This window comes from Motacilla alba, chromosome 1, assembly GCF_015832195.1.
Source record: "Motacilla alba alba isolate MOTALB_02 chromosome 1, Motacilla_alba_V1.0_pri, whole genome shotgun sequence".
NCBI lineage: Eukaryota > Metazoa > Chordata > Aves > Passeriformes > Motacillidae > Motacilla > Motacilla alba.
In genome coordinates, this window is record NC_052016.1 from 97,435,316 (window position 1) to 97,458,958 (window position 23,643).

General features: G+C 42.0%; 1 protein-coding gene and 1 long non-coding RNA gene across 7 annotated transcripts in view; one reads left to right on the plus strand and one right to left on the minus strand.

Moving 5' to 3' along the window:
• The window catches only part of LIMS1 (LIM zinc finger domain containing 1), a 68,149-nt gene that overhangs the window by 24,895 nt on the left and 19,611 nt on the right, over positions 1–23,643 (plus strand). The window contains exons 1-2 of one of the 6 annotated variants that reach the window (XM_038130184.1): positions 2,689–3,251; positions 7,649–10,670. The exons of 1 other annotated variant lie outside the window; for it this stretch is intronic. In XM_038130184.1, the coding sequence (XP_037986112.1) occupies positions 10,567–10,670 (104 nt within the window). In that variant the 5' untranslated portion in view covers positions 2,689–3,251; positions 7,649–10,566. 4 more of the 6 variants (XM_038130167.1, XM_038130177.1, XM_038130143.1 and 1 more) reach the window with 4 other exon arrangements.
• On the minus strand, positions 16,887–23,593 carry LOC119698367. The gene is made up of 2 exons (XR_005256139.1): positions 23,464–23,593; positions 16,887–18,752 (listed from the first exon to the last, which is right to left on the minus strand). It is a non-coding gene; the product is annotated as an uncharacterized LOC119698367 (long non-coding RNA).

Sequence of the window (23,643 nt, forward strand, 5' to 3'; positions counted from 1 at the left end):
GCAGAGAGCTCTTGCGAGAGGAAGACATGGGCTGCTCCTTGCAGCTGGGGTGAAGGTGAGGGAGGGAGGAGTGTGTGGGGAAGGGGAAGGAAGAGCGTCGGAAGGAGAAAAAAGGAACTTGGTGGTGAGCTCCAAGGTCAGTTCGGCGGTCTCTTGTCTACACCCTCGGCAAACTGGAACAGCTGAGGCATGAGTACATATTTCCTTCTGCTTGTTTTGCCCCGGAGACGGTGATTTCAGGGGGTGATGAAGCAGACAGCTGCAGGGTGTGACTGTCTGGCTTCTCTACCAGCTCCTGGCAGTGCAGGCACCTCAGAGGTCTCCTTGCAAAGGGTGGCTCTTGTTGCCTGGAGCAGAGAGGACACTGACTGGTCCAGACGCTGCAGTACTGAGCATCCTGGAGCAGCTCTGGGGATTTGGCTCTGCCTGTGTCCTGCAGTTCTAGTTCTAGTGGCCTGCTAGAGGAGCAAAGAAATATACTCTGAATCTGTGGAAATGTGGATATGAACCAGTGGTTCCCTTCCCTAGCTGACTTTTGCTTGTAGACTAACTTTCTGATCTAATTCTATGCTTAGTGCAGGTCCAGCCCTCTCTCTGTTGCCTCAGGAGCTTCATGATCAGTGCAGAGCCACATCTGCTGACCTCTTTTGCAGGAAGCCCTGGTGCCAGGAGCAGCTGATGGGCTTAGCTGAACCGTGTGACTTTGTCTAGAGCAGTTTGTGTCACTCTGCCCTGCACTTCCCATCAGGCCTGAGCTGGGCAACCACAGACTGCAATGATCTGTCAGTGCCTATGAGCATAGTCTCTCTGGGGCTGGTCTTGTTCTGCTCTCATTGGTCATAATTTTGTTCACAAGTTTTCTTTTAGCACGACTCTTCTGGAAAACAAGTTGGTGATAAAAGAGAACCAAATACTGTGATGTGAACAAAACTGAAAAACATGGTTTAACCAGGCTAGCTGGTTAATAAATTGCCCAAACATGCTTTAAAATGGTAATTGAAGAGTTAATGCTTATTTTCCTAGTTCCCTTTTAATGGATGCTTATTCACATTAACCATGAAGTGTTGCAGCTTTTGCAGTTATCATGAATCAACAAACTGTCCTTGCCTTTTTATAAAAGCGGAACTGCTGGCATATGAGCAATATATTAAATAATATGAATTGCAGTAGCAAACAAGGCTTCTCATTCTGTATAACTGGGTTTTTTTTGTGATTTTCTTCATGCTCGAGAACAAAGTGCTGTTACCTTGACGTTTGCCACATTATTTTGAGAGACAAAGCTGTAGTGCATTCTTTCGCCTGGGAGGGTAACCGTCCAGTGATAAGTTTAATGACACTTTACTGCCGCTTTTGTACTTGAAGGATCTTTGCAGGAAGAGATAAGAAATGAGGAATGAGGAAGCACTATGTGACAGTATGGGAAACAGCAGCTTGGAAAGATAACTTACATTGTTAATTTGCCCACAGAAAAGGGTTAGCGATAATGTTGAGTGGCCTAAAGACAGAAATAGGAGCAAGAAACAGGATGTAGAGACATGATGAAGGAAAAGCAAAATTGGCTTTTTTGGTATGGCATAGCATTATTTTGTGTTTATGGTGAAAACAGGTGGTAAGGAAACTTTCCTGTCTGACCATTTGGGAGGGTGCATTGGCAGTCAGGAGACTGAAGCCTGAAGTCGTACTGCTGTACGGAGATGGGGACACTGCTACCTGTAGCATGTCCTCCGTGTCCCCTGCAGAGATCAGGTTGTGGCCTAATTACTTTAGGTGTGGCCTAATTCTTTCTGATGATGAGGGAGGTTTCTGGCTCCATATGTTACAGATCTTTGTAACAACTGGCGGGGAAACATTGATTATAAGGCAATTCCTGCTGTAACCTGCAAAAGGCTGCCTGAGGCCTTTGAGGTGTCCCAGGGATTCAGATTGCTTTAGAAAAACTGAGTTTGAGTCTCTGTCCATACATATCTCAACTCTTGTTTGTCTGTTCACCACCCTAACCTGCTCTGTGAGATGGTGGTTATTTTTTGTCCCCAGTTAGTCCTTGTCCTGTGCTGAGGTTTTCAGAGATGGCAGTAGCCTTGCAGTGTGTGACACTGTCTGCCTTCATCTCAGCAAAGAAGAAAATCAGTGGGTATTCCTCTTTCTCAGCAGGTGGGAAGGTGAGGAAGTGCAGTCTTCCTGCTCCCCATGGCACTGACAGATGCTTGTGATAGGTTGAAGTGGCCCTGGTTGATTCTTTGCTGCTCATCAGTGATTCCCAGGGTTGCTGTTCCCATAAAAGGACCTGGAATGCTGTCCTGCTGTTCTTATGGTTTTGTACTTCTGTACCATACACCAATGGTATAATGAAAGCTTTAGCCTTTCCTGTGAGGTGGAAGGTTTGCTTCCTTCTCTGTCCTCAGTGGTTTTGAGATGGAGAATTGGCCTGACACAATTTGTGGAGCTGAACTGTGAATTTTGGTAGATTTATTCCCTTCTTTACAGCATCAGTTTTTTACAGGACCAAAGAAGGAAGTGGTTTACTGAGTCACTTAAATGATCCTTTTTTTTTATTTTATCACAACTACCAGTAATAACCACAGGGAAAACATGCAAACAGTGGGCATTTGATGTGAAGCTTTATATGGGAGAGGCTGCTCCTTGTGAATGTGCTTCCAGCGAGGCTACAGGCTGACAGTAAGTGTCCACCTGGTCGCTGGGGCTGAGGGTCTGGCTGAGGCATCTGCTGGAGTGCACATTGTGCTGCCTTCTGAGCCGACAGCCTGGCTCCCAGTTGTGTGGGCTTTTAGTCATTCACAGGGAAATTCTTGGGAGCAGGAGCTATGCTTGGGAGTGGTGATAAATACAGTTAGGAAAAGGACAAATAATAGTTCTACTTGCTGCGTTTTATTACTACGAACAGCAAGCAGCATGGTAACAGAGCTTTTAGCAAAGTCCTTTGTTGTTCTGGAGATGCAGAGGTATTCCGGTATTTCCAGTAGTTTGTTATAATTTGCTCACTGGGAGTGTTTTTAGGGACACTGTTTTGTCCCCACCCAGAACAGAGGATTCATGGGCAAATTGAAGATACACCACTGCTGATGGGTTTTCTGCTGGCTGAGGAAGAGGACACTGCGACAGAGTTGTTGAACCCAAAACTGTAATTCCAGTGGAAGGAAAAGATTTGTCCCACCTGTTACAGAAATTGTGTCGCTTCTGGTGTGGTTGTGTTCAGAAGTCAGTAACTTTGCCGGTGAAGCAAAGCTTTTACGGTAGGGCAGCTGTGCATTATTGGTTTAAAACTTTTGCTCTGATTTAAGAATCTTAAGTATGATTTTCATGTGCTTTAAAATATTATGAAAAGTCCATATGAGATCATATTTTTATGTTTTATCCTGAATCCCAAAGCAATTTTTACAGCATTAAGGGAAGGGGGGGAATGGCTTTTCCATTTTATATCATACTGAATATCCAGGTCGAATTACTTTCATTTGCACTGGTTTTTTGGTTTTTTTCCAGTATGGATTTTTCTGCTTGAATATGAATTACTGGTTTTAATACTTTCAAAACAAAAATGTAAATACTTAAAAACTTAGATTTTTTTTTGAGTCACTAAAAATTGCACCTTACCTGTGATTTTCAAGCGTTTTTACATTTTTTACATGTGTTCAGCTTCATTCTTTGTAGACACCTGATCTACTTTCTGTATTTTGCTTTAGTGAATATATTAGTTCTTATATACAAGAAACCATCATACTACAGGTTTCTGAGCATTTAAAGGTGATACTCTCTAGGGACCCACCATTTTCTACCTTTCTTGGAAATGCTGGTCAGAGTATAGAACCACTTTTCAGTATGTCTGACCTGTGCCGTCTCAAGTGTTTTCTGAGTGCCCTCACTGCCTCCTCCCCTTTTCTCTCTAATGTGTTTTCCATGCCTTGGTTTTTTGGGTAGTAGAGATTGATTGTGTGAGGCAGCTGAGAGATTTTTTTACAGGTGTAGAATCAGGATCATTGCTTCTTCTGGGCCGCCAAATTTGCCATCCCTCACCATACAACCACCAGCAGTTAAAGGCTCTGGTGCTCTCTTGGAGCTCAGGGTTGAATTGTCCTCCTAAAACAGCAGCCCTTGGAGCTGTAAAGTAGTGTCACCTGCTGCTTTCATGGTTGTATTTGTGTGTGTGCCAGGAGGTGCTGGTACCTTCAAGCATGTTGTCAGGGTTACCAGCTGTTCCAGTCTTTTCAAGGGGATTGTACTTTGTTTTCTCCTTGGCATTTAATTTCAGTAAAAGGAGTCAAAACCTTGATGAGAAGCTTTTCTTTCTCTACTTTTAATGGAGTGTTAGTAATCTGAGAAGTATTTGTAAGAGGGAAGGCAAAGGGTCCAGGAGAGTAATTGCTGGTAGTCAACAGAGAAAGTAGTTTATAGGCTGCTGTCATTTTGTTTGCATTTATTTAACCCTGATGAGTGATGTTGGGAGAAAAATTAAGATTTCCTAATAGTCCCATTCCTTCTCTGAAAGGGCAAAGTTAGTCTGGGACCTGTTTTGAGATGTCCCACTAGCTCTCCACCCAAACCAGGGCTCAGGGCTCAGCAGTTGCCCATCTGATATGTCTCAGTCAGCTTTTCTGCACCTTGGAAGGGCTTGCTGGCTTTCAGAACCCAACCTGACTGCCAGAGCTGGTAATTCCTTGGAGTATCAGGGCAGCAGCTCTCTGGGCAGTTTTCTGTTTTCCTTCATTTGCCACCTGTTTTCTAGGTCTGCTTCTTTTTTTTTTTTTACTTTTTTTCTTTTTTTTTTTTTAACTTGGAGATGTCTTCAGTCTTTTGTAGCATCTACTAGGGAACTTCTAACCACCCAATAAGCCAACTAGCACCTGGGGCCTTTTCCCCTCATTTCTAGAGGCAATTTATCTCATCATGATAGAATAAAGTAAACCTACTGGACATATCTACAGTAGCAAAGTGCTAGTAGAAATAAACTTTTTTAAAGATAAGACTTTTCAGCTTAGGATCTTCATGCATCATAACCAAAGTGCTCAAGGTGGGTTTCTGACTGGCTTTGAAAATCTCTGTTGGGAAGAGGTTTTTAATTCCAAAACAGTAAAAATTACTCAGAAGGTTAGGTCCTGGATCTAGAAATGCAAGTTGGGAATTTCTTGTGTTTTCTTTCCCACGTGCTCTGGGCTGTGAAAATTAATCTAAACTGTGATTTTATTGTTTTTAAACTATCCCTTCCCTCATCATTTTGGTGTGGGGTTTTTTTTTCCTTTCTCTTTTAAGATGTTACCCCATCATATACCGGGTCCATATGAGTAATTTTACCCATCTTAGGACATCACCTGCTTGCCAGCTTGTTTGTCACTCTTTTTTTAAAGAGGTCTATGTACAAATGGCAGGACAAAACTGGTTCATGCTGTGTCACGCTTTCTTCTTTGCACACCTACTCATGCATGGATCATCTGCTGATTAACAGCATAAATTTCTGGCTATGATGCCAACCTGCATCTTCACCCGCTGGTCTCCCATTCATCTCTTCTCTCAGCTTGGCCCCGAGCTGAATTATTCAAGTATGTGTGGGTTAATCTGTACCTCCCTCTGGCTGTAGGAAGAAATATTGGCACGAGAAACAAGGCAGTATTTTCCCAGTAGAGGGAGGTATTGTAAAACTCAGCCAAAGTAGGTTTCTGCTTGCTGGAGAAAGTGTGCTTTTTGCAGAGATTTTTTTCTGCTTAATTTAAGAGTTCATGGAGCAGCATGTGCAGAGAGCTTGGGGAAGGAAAGCAAAATACCTTGCTCGATGTTCAGGCAGACAGAAGATTTTCCCACGATTGCTTTTTTTTTTTATTATTGGAATAGAATATGTGGAATGAGAGCAGGGATCTCTGCCATGCTTCACCAAAACCTTGTGGGCTGCCAGCCATGGAGGTGGAGATGCCTTTGGTACTGCCAGGATCAGACAGGAGCCCTGTTCTCACCACAGTAACCCTGCCTTCCCTTTGCCCCATCAAATGTCAGGGGACTTCAGTGGGTTGAGTGCATCGCTGCTCTGAAGAGTTGAGCACACCAAAGAATCATTGAATGGTTTGGGTTGGAAGGGACCTTAAAGAGCATCTAGTTTGAACCTCCTCCCCTTGCAATGGGTCAGTACACCTTACACTAGACCAGGCTGCAACCATCATGTAGGCTTTTACTTTACATTGGATGGCAGGGACAGGGATTAGTAGATGAGGTTTAACAAAAACTAGTAACTGCTGTTAAATAGCAACAATCTCACTTGGTCAGCTGGAGCAGGGGCATAAATCCAAAACTCTGCTTTGTACTGTGGACATAGATTGATCGAGTGCCTCAGTGCTTAGCCTAATCCGCAGATTAAATTTGCATGCTTCAGGATTGATTTATCATGAAGTGGAACACGGGAAGAAACATCAAAACGGATGTTCGGGTGACATCAGACAAGGAAGGAAACATGTAATTAATTTAACTCCTTGAATCAACACTTTAGGCTCCCGTGAAGCTTTGAAATTCTAGTTTCAAGGTTGTGTGTGTGTCCTTAGCATTTGTGCTTGGTATTCTCTCTGCGCGTTTCATTTTATCACTGCCTGTCCCAGCAGGGACTCACAGTGTGGTACACTATTCCTTGATACCCAAACCCATCTATGGGGACTCATTCTACAGGTCCAGAAAGGTGTGAAGCTTTGTTGGCATCAGCACATCATTTGGGTGCTTCATGGATTCTTGCAAAACTGCCAGAAGGGTTATTGCCACCTTCCTTCATTTTCTGCAGCAAGTCCTTCACTGATATATGAACCTTTTCCTTCACTTTAAAGTGTGCTTACCTCCAAATGTTGTGAGAAACAGTAGAAAGCAGTCATTCTTGTACACATTCCTCTGGAAACTGATTCCAGTGATAAACGGGATGGAGGAATGTGCTCCTTTGAACACGCAATCACCTTGTAACTGTGAGCACACTACAGGCATTCCTGTGTTGTTCTTAGAATACTCTTATGATTATTGTTTTGAATGACTGTGCTGCCATGAAAACAATTTTTTTCCATCAATTTGAAAATCTTCAAAATTTAATTTAAATTTAATTGACATTTGGTAGTTTTTTTCAAAGGTTGAAAAAAAAAAAAAACAAAACAAGAACATGCCACTAGAGGGAATAACAGATGACACACATTGACTTTTCTGTGTGGAATAAGAGACCTAAAACTTCATATTTTCTGGTTTCTATAGCTAGTGTATATTCTCTGTAAATACAGGCTTATGAAGAAATGTCCTGAATTTGAAGTGCTTGACATTTATTGTTATTCCTAAATTTAATTACATGTTTTCCAGCATCATGAATTGCTGTTCACACCCCTTTGAAGGTAGTATAAAGTAGCCAGGCATAAACTATCTTAAAAGATTTTTAAACTGGAAGATTCTGCTGAATACCTAGAGTCACCAGAACAGCAGTACTTTCACAGAAATTTAAGGGAGAGCACTGCATGTCTGGAGTATCAAGTACCCTGTAGGACTGCTGTGAAAACTCAGACATGAGCCTTGTCCCACATAATAAAAAGTTATTTACTGCTTGTGATGAATGAAGGACTGCATACTTCGTCTCAGTTCCACCTTGTGCTGGTTAGACATCGGGGAATATTTTTTCTCTCCTGAAAGACAGGTACCACAATGGTTATCCATCACATCACAGGAGCAATGTTGGCTTTCTCTGGGGGCAGGAGGATGGCCAGTTGCATGAGAGAAGTCACGTACTGGAAAATGAAGAGAAAACCTTCAAAGTACAGGATATCCAAGAAGGCTGTGCATTACTGTAATGAGAAAAGCTGTGGTAACTTGGCTGGTCCTCAAAAATTCTGATGGAATGTGAAGGGTCCAAGTGGCCCCATCCCACATGAGAAGAATGTAATCTCTCAAAAAAGGAATTATAAACAGCAGATAGGGGCTAGAAAGGTAAAAAGGGGTGTGGGGAGCAGGAGGCACTCTCTGGGAAAGCTCTTCTTGGAGAGCCACGTCTATCCGAGTTGCTTTGTGGAAGCATTTAAGTGAGTTAGTCGAGAAATAACATTTGTGTTCTGCAATGTCTTTGCAAAAAAACACCCTTATAACTTGTATTTGTTACTCAGAACCTAAAGTTTGACTTCGTGGGTAAATTCAGATTTGAAACCTTGTTTCTTATAAGGATTCATGGGCAATCCCACTGGGCAGAAAACTAGTCCAGTTTGCCTTTCTTCTTGTAAAAAGTTTTAAGCTTGTTCAGAAGCTCTCCGCAAAAGTGTTTTCTATATCAGCGTAGATCCATGTTGTAGTTTGCTGAAGAGGCCAGTGAAATGGAGCTATGGAGCTGAGTCCCTAGTCTTACTTTAAAAACCTATCTTGCCTTCCTTTATATTTAGGTGGGTTTGATCATATAACAACTGTATAACAACTCGTTTTGCGTCTGGACTTGCTGTATTCCTTTAATTTGCATGCTCTGTCTTGGTGCAGCTCTGGCTTCCAAGGACATTTGAGTAAAAGTTGTTGCCTAAGCACAGCAGCTGCTCATGCAGATAAATAAAAATTTAATGAAGTGATGTATTTCAGATTAATGCAACATACAGCAAAATGGATGAAGGATTGTCCTTTTATCTTTTTATTGTCTTGTGTATGTTTAATACAAAAGCATTCAGTATTTGCTGAACAGATGGCTACTGTAGTGAAAAAGAATCTATGAACAAATTTATAGGTGAAAGTTTAATTCCAGTAGTTTATAAAGAGCTTTTTCACAGAAAAAAAATGTACTCATCACTTTTTAGATGATTATCTAAAATTGATCATTTGGACAAAAATAAGTCATTTGTACACAGACATTTAAAGCAGAATATAAACTGTTGGTAATGTATAAAAGCTGCTGTGCCATGAACATCTGTCATCTGCCGTCCTGAACTTCCACTCATTACAGCATTAACTTTTCATTGGATCACTGATTGACTGACTGCAGGGAAGTGGCATTTAATTATGTTTAAGTTTATCCTACTGAGTACTGAGAAACAGCTATAAATACTTCATTTGAAACTGGAATGCAGCGTGTTTAGGCAAATATTGTGATCGTTCTTGCTTTTATTTTCTGAGGACGGGAGCTCAGATGTGTACAGCTCGTTGACAGTTCAGTGTGCACAACCCTCTAACATCATGTAAATCACTTTGAATTTTTGCAGCCATTATCTATTTGGCATGTTATGTGATTCCTTTTCCAAAACAATTTTGTTATTTTTCCATTGTGTGATGTTTAATATTATGCACTGATGACATTCCAGACTGAAGCATATTGATAGTATTACATAAAATTACCGAGTTTGTGTTCAGTCTGGTAATCTCAACAAAATTGGTGTTATATGATATACCCAGTATTACCTATGTTACACTTTTTTCCTTTAGAGAAATTAAAAAATACTCGTACATACATTCTGCTACAAAATAAACACTTTAATAATGAACTCTGTAATTCATACCAGATAGAACTTGTTTCCTATTATAGTCAAAACAGTCCTTGCGAATTGTTAGGTTTCTTGGCTTTTATGAAATGCAAATTCATTTAAAAAACACACCTTCCCAATTCACTATGCAGAAGTAAAATCTCTGAATTAAGTTTTTGCTTATATGTGTCAAGAATAATGTCAAATAAATTGTAAACATTTTTCAAGAAGTGGTAAGCTTTTTTGATACCTCCTGAAATGAAGTGCTTTATTTACTACAAAAAATTTACTAAGTGAAATGAGACGCAGAGCTTGCAAAATTGCCTGCTAACCACCTTCCTGCCTTGCAGGAAGCTTCAAGCACTTCCATTCCTGTTTCACAATTACACAGGACACTCCATCACTACCAAATGTGACAAACCGGTATAGTAGTTTGTGTTTGATAGCTGAGAGTAGGAACAAAATTACTTTGTGGTTTTCTTCTGATTTTCAAGGCAGAAAAAGAAAAATGCGCAGTGCCATTGCATTTCCAAAAGAGCATTTTAATGCTAGTTACAGAAGTTACTTTGCGGCACACTTTGCTGCATTAACCTCCCTGTCAGAGCTTGCCAAAGTGCTTGAGTAACTCTGAATTTTCATAGCTCTAATGACTTTCCTTTTGTCATAAATTAGACCAGGAAAGAGTAAACAGCTCACTGCAGTCCTGGAGATGTGTAGCTTTCTGCGGCTGGCAGAGCCGCCTGCTTTGCCCAGCACAGGGCAGGGTCGTGCCTGTCGGGGCAGAGAGTTCGAGGAAAGCTGGAGAGCAGGGGGTGAGCTTGTCGCACACATCCCTTAGGTGTGATCAAGTGATAAAGGAAATGTGGTGCCCTTTGGGAGGGTGTGTACCTATGAGGAACAGGAAGCAGCTCGGCGGGTGCCTGCCCTGCCTGCCTGCTGCAGAGGTTGGTGGCTCCGGCGGGCGCAGGTGTGCCGACACACCGCCCAGCCGCTGCTCTCCAGGCATCTTGGCAGGGCGCTCCTCGGCACCCGCAGCTGGGAGAGGCGGGGGAAAGAAACCCAGCCCAAAGCCAAAACACCCCCCCTCACCTTTAAAAAAAACCAACCCTCCTCCAGGTAGGGGAATATGACGGCCTTGCAGCTGAAAGAGTTGTCACATTCAGGTCTGTACAGGAGGAGACGGGATCGTCCTGACAGTGTCCTGCCCGGGTCGCAGGAAGAGAACCTGAGGTGAGTGCAATGGTGCTGCCAGGGCACCGAGCCCTTCTGCGCTGCCCGCTTGCTTCGGTGGTTGCAACAAACAAATGCAACCACAGCTCTGGAAAGGCGCTGCAAAACACATACATCGAGAAGCAGCCCCGAGGCACGACAGAAAAACCCCTGAAGGAGGGATAACAGGAGCCATACGGTGACCTTGCGCATTGTGGCGATGGTGACGGCCTTCCCCGACTCTGGGAAGGGCAAATGTTAGCGGTGTTTACTTTGGGATCCCTTCTGATGGCCAGCACTCGAAAGTAAATAAACATTTTGGGGCCCGACAACTTCGCTCCATCTGCTTTGAAGCTGGTTCTGGGTCACCCAGCTTCTGTGGGTTGTGCTGCCTCTTGGTTCTTGGCACAGTCCCTGTGCCAGGCTGGTGGTGCAGAGCTTGGGTGGCTGCTGGGCTCTGGGGTTCTTCATGGGGCGTTCTTTGTTGCAGAAAGGGCTTTAAACAAAAGAATGCAGCAGGGCCACTTAGCCTGACCTTACTCAGTAAGGGTGACCAGAAATTAGAAAGCCATTTAATGTCTGGGGTTGTCTTCCTGCTGCTGTGAACCTTTTGAAAAAACCTAACAATGAATTTGCAAAAAGCCTCTGTTTGGAGCAGAAAGATTAAAGATCTGTTTGTAACTTGAGTAAGTGCAGACACCCCCCCCCCCCACAAAAGAAGTAAAAATGCCAAGATGTTTTTCTAACTGTGCTCAGCAGGAAAGCAATCCATTCCCACTTCAAGCTCTTCAGCAAAGGAACCTTGTCTGTGTGCTAACAAAAGCCTCAGTGGAGAGGAAGTACTTCCTATCTCCTAATGCCTGTCTCCTTGTATTTTTAGATTATTTTTCCTTGGTAATGGTTGTGCATCAGGTTGGAGTGCTGTGTAATTTGAAAGGTTGTTGCTGTGTTTTTTTCAACTGCATTAGTGATTTCAGAAGAATGGTTATTCACATCTGGGGGATTTACTCTTTTATTACAACTAACAATGGTAATTGAGGTAAAATGTGTGATTGTAATTTACAGAGATTATTTGCCATGAGATGTCAGAAATATATCACTTCTAGGAATGTGTTAACTTGCAGGTCTGGTATGTGTATTTGTTATCTCTTTGTAGTATTAATTCTGAATTGATTTCTGAGATGGATTTCTAATAGTATTAGCAGTATATATGTTATATTCATATGACTGCAGTTGGAAGAATAACCAGACTTAGTAGAGTAAGAGGTAAGTGCAGAGATTCTTGATATTTTTACATTTAGTTTATTTTGTACAAAACTAGCAATGAGGAAAAATGGATCTATTTGGGGAAGAGAAAGCCTCTTTTTAAAGCATACCCATAACAGTGAGTACTAGCTCTGTATGGTTATGTTGCTGTTATTACTGTGCAAATCCAAGATGGGAATGAGACCATTTTGGGGCTGGATAGGGAGAAGGAGTGTGTTTACTGCACCAGTAGAAGTTTGGGTGTTTTAATCTCCTGAGCCTCTTCTGGTTAGAGATGAGAAATACATGAAACAGGGATTGGTTTTGAGAAATATAATCCAAATTGGAGGAAATAGCAAATCAGGGGCTTGTGAATCAGCAGAGGGCACAGTGTTGGAGGTGCAAGAAGATGAATAGAGCATGGTCAGATGATGCTTTTAGAGCAGGGGGACAACCCACACCTCTAACCAGAGCTTATCTTATGTTTGCTAATAGCTCAAGCTGGTTCTTATTCAAACTAAACCTTGCTCCTTCCTAACCCATATTGTGATATTGCAGTGTGTTACAAGGCAGGCTTATTTGTCATTTTTACTGCATTCTCCATGACAAAAGGCTATGGCATTACAAATACAGAATTGTGACATATCAACAGGGCAAAGAGCAATTGAAACAAAGAGGAAAAGCTCATTTGTTTTCTAAAAATGGAAAGCTCTATTTTTTTCCACATATTCTCCCAGTGCAACTTAGATGCCTGTCCTTAGCAAATACTTTCAGAGTATCTAGAGTCCACAAGAAAGACAAGAGGTTTCTTTTATGTCTGCTAAATATATCTTGCCATCCATGGCTTTTCAATGCCCTCCCATAGTATCTCTCTCCAGTTCTTTGTTCTAGTGCCTTTGTACTTTGTTTTACATACATATTAATCCAGATGTGTTAAATAATAATAATATCAGCCCTGAAGCAACAGTTCACTGAAACCTGCTTTCTCAGTTCAAGTAGTGTTCTTCTAATCCTGGGCCAAAATGTACTCAAGATACCAGTGTCCCCAGGTCACCCTTTGAGAACTTCTGTATTTAAAGCCTTTAATTTCAGCTCCTGGGTTCAGCCATCACAGCAGGAGCCAGATGTGCTTGGTGGGACAGGGACCTGTGTACCTGCAAACTGCAGCTGAGACATAGCCAAGTGTTGGCATTACAAAGCAGCTCAGCAGGGCTTGGTGCCAAAATTCTGCCTTTTTCTTTCCTGGGACTGTCAGTATGATTTGCACTTAAAATGTGTGAGATTACTAATAATTAGGGAACTGTGAAGCAATGTGCTGAAACTCCTAAATGTGCGCCAGAACATATGTTTGTCATATCATGTATCACATACATTTAATTTGTCCTGACAGCACAGCACATTGGTGGGGATGGGAAATAAGACTTCTCTTTCTGTCTCACCCATGTGTCACTTAACAAACCTCATAACCTCTCTGGCAGCCTTTTAATCTGCTGCTAGAGATGGAACTTGTGCTTTACTGACTTTTTAGGGAGCTGCAGCCTGTCTGTGCCATGTAAAAGGTGGTTTGAATAGCTCATCCTTATCTTGAACTTGCACAGTATAAAAATGTGCTTGGTATAGACCTCCTACGAGGTGAGAGTGCTGAATGCAGACCTCTCGTTGCCTGTTTGAGCAGATTCACCAGCTCATAAACCTAAATTATACAGGATGCTCCCTGGGTGCAGAGTTCAAAATGCAGGAGGATGCCAGGCACCTTCATCTCTTTCCTGTGTGCAACAGATGCAGCCATCCTTGAACTAAATGCAACCTGAAAAATCTGCTTTTCAGAAGAGTCTGTTCTGAAGACTTGTTCTTTTCTAACTATATTGATTTAGTGGGAAAACAATGACATCTTCTGTAGGTCTTGACTTGCTTTGTCTTTAGAAACAGCACGTAAAAAATTCTGACTGTATGCTGAGCTATTCTTTCTTGCTTTTCACAGCAAACAGGATGCAAAGGAAATTGTACACATATATTTATGATTAATCATTAGGAGTCACTTAGCAATAGCAGTATGCTTGCTATTTTTGCTCTTTCCCCTTCTCATCCCATGGGTTTTTGTAAAAATAGAATGCTTCCTCTAAAAGAATTGGTACTATCAATTCTCAAGGCTCAGTACAAGGTAGTCACAAAAGCAGAGGCAATTGTCTTTGCGGGTTTTTTGGCAATTACACTTAAAAATTAATTTGATCACTGTTAGCTACTATCTGTATCTCTCTTTTCCAAATTCATATGCATTCAAATGCCATTAAAAATGTAAACAGCTTTTAAAGAGGTTAGTCTCAAGTTTTTTACCAAACAGTAAATTTCAGCATTCACAATGAATAATCATTGATGAGCTTCCATCAGTGGCTGTCAGTCACTCGTAGCTCACTGCTCTGTTCTGTGCAGAAAGCACTGTAGATGTTTTCCATCTTAATAGTTTCAATTTATAGTTGCATTCCTTTTGCTCTGTGCTGCTGAAGCTGATGGGTACATATGTGTGAGTAGGTGCAGACCATCTTCTGCTGGAGCTCTTCACGCTCCTGCCTGTCTCTGCACATTGACTCCAGGCTGGAAGGCATGTGGATGTGCCCCAGAATTTCAAGCACAAAGACTTTCTTGCAGATGAAACAGGAGGCATAAGCATGCTGTTGTGTCCCACTGAGCCTTTGGGGAGTAGGCTCTGCACAGGGAGGCTTTTAGGTGAGTGTAAAAAGAAGGAAATGAATAAAATTCCCCCCATTGGCAACACGGTAGGGCTGTCTCCTTTTCTTTATAAGATACAGCATTTGGGAATTGTGCAACGTCACAAATCTCCTTAACCTGCCATCAAAAGCACACGTGTTCAAAGCAGCCAGACAAGGTGTACAGCTGTTTCCAGCCATACATCAGCTCTGAAGACCTGCTCTTCCTTGGAAGAAGGAATGAAAATGATGGTCAGGGACTGTCTGGGGAACCAGGGACCTGTTGAGCCTTCAGATGCTTTAGGGTACTGAAAGCTGGTTAAGGTGAAAATAAAAGACCTGTCTGCACCGGGAGCTTACTTAAATTTGATTTCTCCTGATAATGTTTCTTTGTAGCATCACCAATGTCAACATTTATATGGCTTCTTTCTTTAAGAGTTGTTTAACTTGCTCATCCTGCCAGTGTCAACAGGTGAAGCAGTAATTATTCCATACCTTGGTAAAAAAAGTGATTAATTTGTTAAAGCAGGAAAAACTTTAAAAGAAGTACTAAGACAAAAAAATTGTGCTTTTCCCTAATAACTCTGTGAGAACAGTGGAGAGCTGGGTGCTACAAATACTCATTTTAATCAGTTCTTGGGAGCTCTGAACTAAGAAACACTTCAGCTTGTCTGCTAGCTGCTCTAAAGAAGGGATTTGTCTGTGTAAATGTAACACTGAATTGGTACCATTAATTAGAGTAACTTACAGCCAGCAAAAATATGCTTCATGGTTAGATTTAAATATTGGGATACCTAGAATTTGCATTGTTCCTTAGTTTGAGGTATCCACATGACTAGAGGCTTTCCTGTCGATTTGTGCTGTGCTTTTCATTGCTCTAGGGGTTAAAAAAACTCCTGAGGAACACACCCTTTTCTGCTTGCCTTCTCTCTCACCCCTTGTCTCCTACATTGCATAACAACTAAGTGATTTTTTTTTGACTTGCTCACCCGGACTATCACCTCTCATGACTCCCAATGACTGGAGGTAGCTGCTTGTGTAACATCAACCAAAGCAGTAATTGCTTTTCCTCTTAAATCTATTATTTTAGTCATGTGAGCTTCACTAAGGATTTTAATTATAGCAGTTAGGATTTTCACTGCTCTTATTTACAGAATTAGCTGACTAAAGGTAAATTGTACATTTCTTTTGCTACTGTTTTCATGTGTCCTGATGATACCTTATCAGAGGTGTTGTCTAAAGAAAATGTACTGTGATTGCTTATTATTCTTCACTATAATTAGGCTATCCTTTGAATGCAGTCTGTCACACTGAAGTGAGTTTACACACAGAAGAGAAAAACTACATTATGCCAATGTTACCACTTAATAAAAATTACTAACTTGCACATATTTGGGAGAAAAGTTTAAAAGGTTGTAAGTTCGGATTCCCTTTCTGTATATTTTTTGTTTTCCTGAGGTCTCTGAGCTGTTCTGGGAAACCTGAAGCTAGCTGATACAGTGTCCTCGAGAGGACCATGAGCGTTTTACATGATGCTCTCCAGGCATGGGAACAGCTTGCCAAGAATGCTGCTTCTGAGGATGGCCTCCCTCCCTCTGTGGAGGGAGGTAAAGAGTGAGCCTTTTATGGGATTGCCTGTAGTGGTAACCCCAGCTTGCCCCCAGCTGTGGCTCGGGGACTTCCTACAGAGTTTGTGGCATTCAGTGTTTTTTCCTTCAATTAACTCCTCTGGTCTTGCCTTGCACCCAGCATTCTCAGGGCATTTATTAAGTCACTCAATGCTCTGAGTTGTCATGTGTATTATCTGATGGTGTAGTACACGCAGTTATGTGTTATTTTTTTCCTTGCTTGATTTGTCATAGCAGCTTTAGGTTGCTGTTGTTCAGTTTTCATCTTTGTATCTTCCAGCTTTGTAGAAATTCTCATTTTAGGTAGTAGCTGGTAGAATTCTGAAATGATGTTTTTATATATAATATTCTGTGAGCAGTGTTTTTTGATGATACCGCTCAATTTTGCCAGCAGATTCTAAGTCGTCCTGTGATGTGTCTTTATAGAGGAACCTTTTTGATCTTTTGGAGCCTTTTGTCCAGGAAGAGAAATTTGGGTTCTGCCTTTTGTGACATATTTCCTTGTAGCTCTTCTGCTGTTTCTGGCCGCCCTAATGGCCATAATACAGCTAGAAAAAAAAATGAATTAAAAACTTTTTACTATTACCCTCAAAGGAAGTAACATACTGGCAGACACAGATAGCAATACCTGGCAGCATTTCTCAGTTTGTGCCTTTTTAAATGAAAGATTTAAAATATTCAAGCTGTTCCAGCAAGGAATGAGTGGACAAAGGTAGAGCAAATGTGAAATGATGTTGGTCTTTTCTAGCATGTGAAATCCATGCATGCCACACTCTTCATAGTTCATAAAGTTCTTGATCCTGAGGTGAGTCCACCTTTTGAACTCTGTTTCTATGCAACTATTGGACTACCACTCAGAGTCATGCCTCAGAACCTCCCTGGCTGATCCCCTTGTTCCAGTATGGGAAGTTTGCATGAAAGCTACTTGTCCTGCACAATATTTGGCTTTTCAGTTTTTGTTTTGTACATTTCTTCTCACTGACTTCAGAAACTGAAGTGAAGCATACCCTATATTTCTGATACATTGCAAAGTTGGTCCAAATATATATACTTTTTTAAAGGATGTTGTAGCAGTGCAGCTTCAGAATAGGATAACTCCATGAGCTGCCAAGTTGCAGGTTATGAATTTTGCCTGAAATGTACAAATGATTGTGTAGTTTTAAACTCAAATGCTTTCTAAAGCTATTCCTCAGATTACACCAGGGTATGTAGCAAAGCAGAAGGAGGCTTGCAGGGCTCGAGCCCCTCTGACTGAAAGCTCAAACCCCTGACATCTTCCCTCTTTCCTTTACTTCTCTTCTGTCAAGCAAAAAAAAAAACAACCCTGCTGTTCTTTTTGAATGATCCCAGCAGTATATTCTTGTGAGGGGTATCTTCAATATCTTCTTCCCTTGTATAAAGTGCTATAATAGATACTGTAAGTGTCCACTGCTTTTTTACTCATTGAGGATTAGTCAGGTGTTGAGACAGAAACCATTACTTTAAAAAAACCTGGCAAAAAGGTTTAAAAAAACCTTGCCAAACCTTCTTCTAGAAGAATGTATGGAAGTCTTCCTTGGCACAAACTGCTACTGAAATTCATTCATGTTTACTTGACAGGTACTAGCATTGAATAGCTAATAAATGTAAAGTACAAGATGAAGACCTTTAGTTTGCATTACCCTAAATGTTAAAACTGTCGTAATAAAGTCAAATGGTATTTTGTGTTAGTGTTATTTGTTGACACATTACTCATTCTTGAGTCCTAGGAACATAAACTGCTTCTGGTTGTTCTCTTGGCAGTTGAATATTAGGGCTATTATTATTTCATGCTGCGGTATTAACTGCAGATGGCTTAGCTGTCTGCCATCCTCTGCAGGTTTTAAAGCCTGGTGATGCTGTAGTGAATGTAGGAAGAGAAAAATGTGAAACTGAAACCTGGAGTGACTAATAATTACAATTTGGTATGTGCGTGAGAGAAGAGGAACAGCTGAGATGTTTTCTGTAGCACATTGTACTTCTGCTCAAAATTCATTAATTCAGGCAATGAAAAACTTTGCATTTCATCATATAGAAGCTCAAACTAGTGAAGGTAAGAAGAGATTATGTTGCTGAAAGTGTAGATTAATAGTGATAAAGTAATAATAAAAGATGTGTGTGACGTGCAGGATACTAAAGCTGAAGGTCAGTCCTCAGCACGGTGTCTCCACTGGAGATGTGACTATAACAAGGATCTTGCTGTGGGCTGGGAAGCCTGATTTTGCAGTTCTCTCTGCCCTACAAGGAGCTGCATGGATGTACTGGAAGTCTCTCGTGATTGCTGGGGTGTTCCATTGAGTCACAGCATTAATTATAGCTCCTGGATGCACTGCTCAGGTCATGGTGTTCAGCTTGTCAAAACATTGGTTCCACATAGTGCAGGCAGATGACTCAGGCAGAATCAAAGACTGGCATTTGCCATTATGCTGAGGATTCAGGGGAGGATTTTTGGTGGATGTCAGTGACAGATGACATGAACTGAATATTGGTGCTAGGAAACCATTACCCTAAAAAGAAATATGTTACTGCATCATTTTACAATCACAGAATCCTTTAGGCTGTAACAAGCTCTTAAGGTTATCAAATCCAACCAATAACCCATCACTGCCAAGTCCACCTCTAAACTGTGTCCCCAAGTGCCACATCTACATGTCTTTTAAATAGTTTCAGGGATGTTGACTCTGCTTCACTTCTCTGGGTAGCCTGTTCCAAATGCTTGACACACATTTGCATGAAAAAAAAGAAAAAAAAGAAATGTAATGGCCAGTCTAAACCTCCCTTGATGCAACTTGAGGTTGTTTCTTCTTGTTCTGTTGCTTTTTTGGAGCTTGGTGGACTTGATCTTCTCTTTTCAGGCTTGAAAATATGGTTCTTTTCACAGTGAGTGTCTCAGGGACATTTGATGTGCAGCCCCTTGTATTGAGTGGCTGACCTCTTTTATTATTCTTAAATTGGAAATGAGGATGTGTTATATGAAATGCATCAGTGCAAATGTAGCCTTCAAATTTAGAGTTGGAGGAATTTGGATACAGAATTTGGATACAATAATGAAGTAGACATGCAGTTGACTAGGCAGGGTGCAAATTTCAAGAATAACCAATAATATGCTGTGTCTCATGCAACACAAAATTATTGGAATTTCTGAGCTTCTCATATATGATACTGTTTGTTTTGTTTTTCCTGTTTGCACAGGATTGAAAGAAACAGTAGTGGGGGAGGAAGAGATGAATGTTTTAAAGAGTATCAAATATCTGTACACAGAAGTCATTACTTGGTTTACACAGAGCATGGCTTCATTTGGTAATAGACATAACCAGCAGGGAGAAAACACAATACTTTGCTGAAATAATGCTTATATCAGGAAAATGCTGTAGTTGCATATTGCTCTCCCTTTCTACAAATTCTGTCAGAGGCTGATATTTCACTGTGCCTGAATGACTGATAAACATTGTGTGGGAAGCCGCTGCTTACCTGTCTATTCCAGTTATATTTACTTCCTTATGGAGAGATGGAATGTGAACGTTCTCTGTTTGTGGAGACCAAAGCATTTTTTGGACATGTTTATACTAGAATAAATTTATACTGGAGGATATGAAACAACTAGAATTGCCTTTTTGTTTGCCCCGTTTAAACTCCCACCACATAAGCTTAATTACGCATTTTGAGGTGAAGACAAAAGAATGAAACTTTCAGGAACACTCAGAATTCACCTGATTTTCACTGCAGCGGTTTCAAGATGGTTTGCCATATTTTTTAATAGAAAAAGTAGTTAGAGCAGTGCTGAGCACATGTGAAAATCCTACCTGTAAAATGTGAGTTTGAATGATATAAAAGATTCATACCTTTTTTCAAAATGCCTTAGGAGACCAGCTTAACACGGAAAGTATTTTATTGCTCAAGAGATAAACAATTGCAGCAACCAGAACCCAAGAGTGTTTTTCATTTCAGTAAAAAACCCCCACAAAAGGTCAACCAGTGCTTTAGAATGTTGGTGCAGAAATCAGAGCAGGGCACTGCAAGCCCACGCGTATTTTGCAGCCAAACTTCTGTTCTAGGTTGTTCTGTATTTTGCGTGTGAGAGTCGCGGCATCTGTTAATGCATCATTGAGACGAAGCCGCTCGCCCCTGTGGCGGAGCTGGTGGCTGCGCTGCGCCCGCTCGTCCCCGCCTGTCCCCGTGCGCCGTGCGGCCCCCGGCAGCGCCGCCGCTGCAGCGATATGTCACGGTGGCACAAATAGGTTGCCAAGCAGCAGCTGCCTTTGCCAAGCACCTTGTTTGGAGCCGTGACTGCTCCGCACACGGCTATTTGTGGCGCGGAGTGAAATGCTCAGCGGGCTTGGCTGGCCAGCGAGCCGTCTCTGTAAGAGTCCCTGTCTGCCCCTGGCAGCCGCCGGCATGGGCAGCCAGGTTGGAAAGCTGTGCAGAGAAAGCAGCGCGGAGTGAGGCGGCAGTCATCCTTCAGCAGGGATTAGGCAGTGCGCCTATTTTTGCTATTGTTTACCAGAGCCCTTCTGGTAACCGCAGTGGAACACTTCTCCCTCCCTCTTCTACCGTTTCCTTCGGCACCTTCCCTACCGCCAGTTTGGACTTCTGATAAGATCCTCAGTGTGCCAAGAGGAGAATGTCTTTTTCTTTCATACCTACCTTTTCTAGTTAAACGTTCAACTTCTTCCTTTTCTCCCTAACACTGCATCTTTAACAACAGGCTGCTTGCTATGTTTTGTCCCATATCCCAGTGAATGTCCTTGGGGAGCTGCTGCCGCAAAACAACCCCTTACATACTTCTCACTCCCCATGGACAGCTTCACCTCAGAGTAACCTAGAATTTCCTAATGAAAATGCAGTGTATTTTTAACAATGTATTTCAGATCTTGGCAGCATGCCTCCTACAAAATGTCAGAAAAGAGAAGGATGGCCAGCTGCTCTGGATTCGTGGATTACCAGACCTCCATAGTAGGAGCTGCATTTTGGTTCAGTAGCATAAAGGCCATTTTTAAACTCCTGTCAAGCTCCTTCTTGTATAATGAAAAAAATTGAGAGTCATTCCTCCAGCAACAATGGTAATATGACTGGAGAACAAGTCAGCTTCTACTTATTGCACATATGGAATCCTATTACTTTGAAGGACTTCCTCCTGACAAAAACTAGGAAGATAAAACCAGGTTTTTTGGATGGACATCTTACTGCACTAACTTGCTGTACTACTTGCTTTGCTACAGCCATGCAGAAGACTGCATAGTAGCAAGCTGAAGAAGCAATCAAATGTTTTCTTGTTGACCAAAGAGGATATGAGGGAGCAGAAGTGGCTTCCAACCACATTGGTCACCTTTGGATTTCAGGTTACTGCAAAATTGTAGTAGTCCACCAGGAGAAAGTCTCTACAGGGCACTTTGATTTGCAGCAGCATCTCTCCAGCAGAATTGTCTGTGGTCTGGGACAAGATATAGGAAAAGAGTTGGGAAACTGTTGAGAAAATAGTGATAAGAAGAAAAGATAGGTTGACTTGCTGTTTATTATCTTAGTGGCTTCGTGCACCTTTACTAATCCTGGATAAATCAGCATTTTTAGTCCACTGCAGTCAGTCTCACTGAAGTTTTTTATACCCACAGAAGCTCAGCACTGACCTGTACAGAAAGTGTTGAAGCAAGAGAAAGAAGAAGAACTGGCATCACTATACCTGCATGTCTCTTGGCAGACACTCACTTCATCACTCATGTTTCAGAGAAGGCAGAAACCTTTTATTCCAGGACTGCAGTGGTGCTCTGGCAAGATCTTTGTGGCTTCAGGCTACAACCTGAACATTGCTTCATCTGCAGCTTGCCCCATGACAGATAAAAATAGGGCTTGAGCTGCAGCCAGGCTGTGTCAGTAGTGAGGGTGCAGCCTCCTTAGCCTGTTAGAGCTTGACTCCTGGTAGCTCTGGCATAGGGTGAATAATCACACCTACAGACAGGCAAATCAGCAGGGTCATGCTGCCTGGGTCCCACCTACGCAGGGAAATAGCTTGCCTAGAGGGTTGCTCCTTGTTGAGGGGAAGTGAAGGAAAGACACTGACCAAACCCACTCCACAAATTTGTCAGCAGAAGCAGCAGCGTAGGACTGTGTTGGCTGAGCTGCAGGAAGGTGGCTGCAGGCAAGCTCAGGCCTGCATGGAGAGTGGCATGTGGGCTGCTGTATGCTTGCTAAGCAAGCTGTCCTAGCTGGTGGTGAGAGATATGGCCAAAAACCATCAACAACCAGACCCTCTGTGGTAGATCCTAGGGAAGGTGCAGGTATATTAAGAAATTGTAGCCTTGACTGGACATTCTGTCATATCCTGTGACAGTACAACAGGAAATGGCCTCAAGTTGTGCCAGGGGAGGTTTAGATTGGAGATCAGGACAGATTTCTTCATGGAAATGTTGTCAAACATTGGAACAGACTGCCCAAGGAAGTGTTAGCATCACCATCCCTGAAGGTATTTAAAAGATGTGTAGATGTGGCACGTGGGGATATGATTTAGTGGTGAATGTGGCAATATTAGTTTAATGGTTGTACTCAGTGGTCCTGAGGTCTTTTCCGACTAAATGATTCTATTATTCTCTGATCTTACTTCTAGTTTCTCTATTTGTTCCCATTAGTCATCTCCTTCTTGTCATCCTCTGATTCCTCATGCCCCCTCACTGACTAGCAGATTCTTCAGCTGCCAGTGTGCTGCGTGTCATGAGCACAAAGTGCATGCTGTTCTGTGGTTCAGCTGATTGCTAAAAAGGCTGAGACAGTTCAACACAAAAGTTAGTTACTCCAGAGGGCTTCCCAAAAGCCTTCCTTTTCTGCAGTTAAAAAGCGCTGGAAGCCGAGTATCCCAGATATGCCGCAAGCACTGTGCTTCAAAGAGGGAGAGCTTGAAGGAGTCTAATTATTAGCTGCAAATCTTACTTCAGTTAGTGTTCTTACATTGGATAGTTGTTCTAAATGCAGCACATCACTGGAAATAAAGGTTTGGTTTTCCTCCTTCATATATTGTCCATTATGGCATGCCTGTCAGTATTTTTAATGGCCTGTGAAACACGACAGAATTAAACCATCTGCTTGTACCTACTCCTTGTCTGAAGTACTGACAAGAGGAAAGACTCATATAGGTAAGTTCAACACATATGACTTAAAAGACACAAGTGGAGCATTAAAGGCCATTTTTACAATGTAATTAACACACTGTGGCATTAAAGCAATATTTACCTGCAGACAGGAGTCTTCTGTTCCTGCTTTCCACTGTTGGTTTTCCCATGGTAAAATATTGTTGGACTCCATGCCCCCTCAGCAGAAAGAAGCTGCAGCCAAGTTTGGTGGTGAACTTATTTGCTCACATTGATTGCTCACACCACAGCTCTCGTGGGCAGCTTCTGTCAGCAGCCAGCA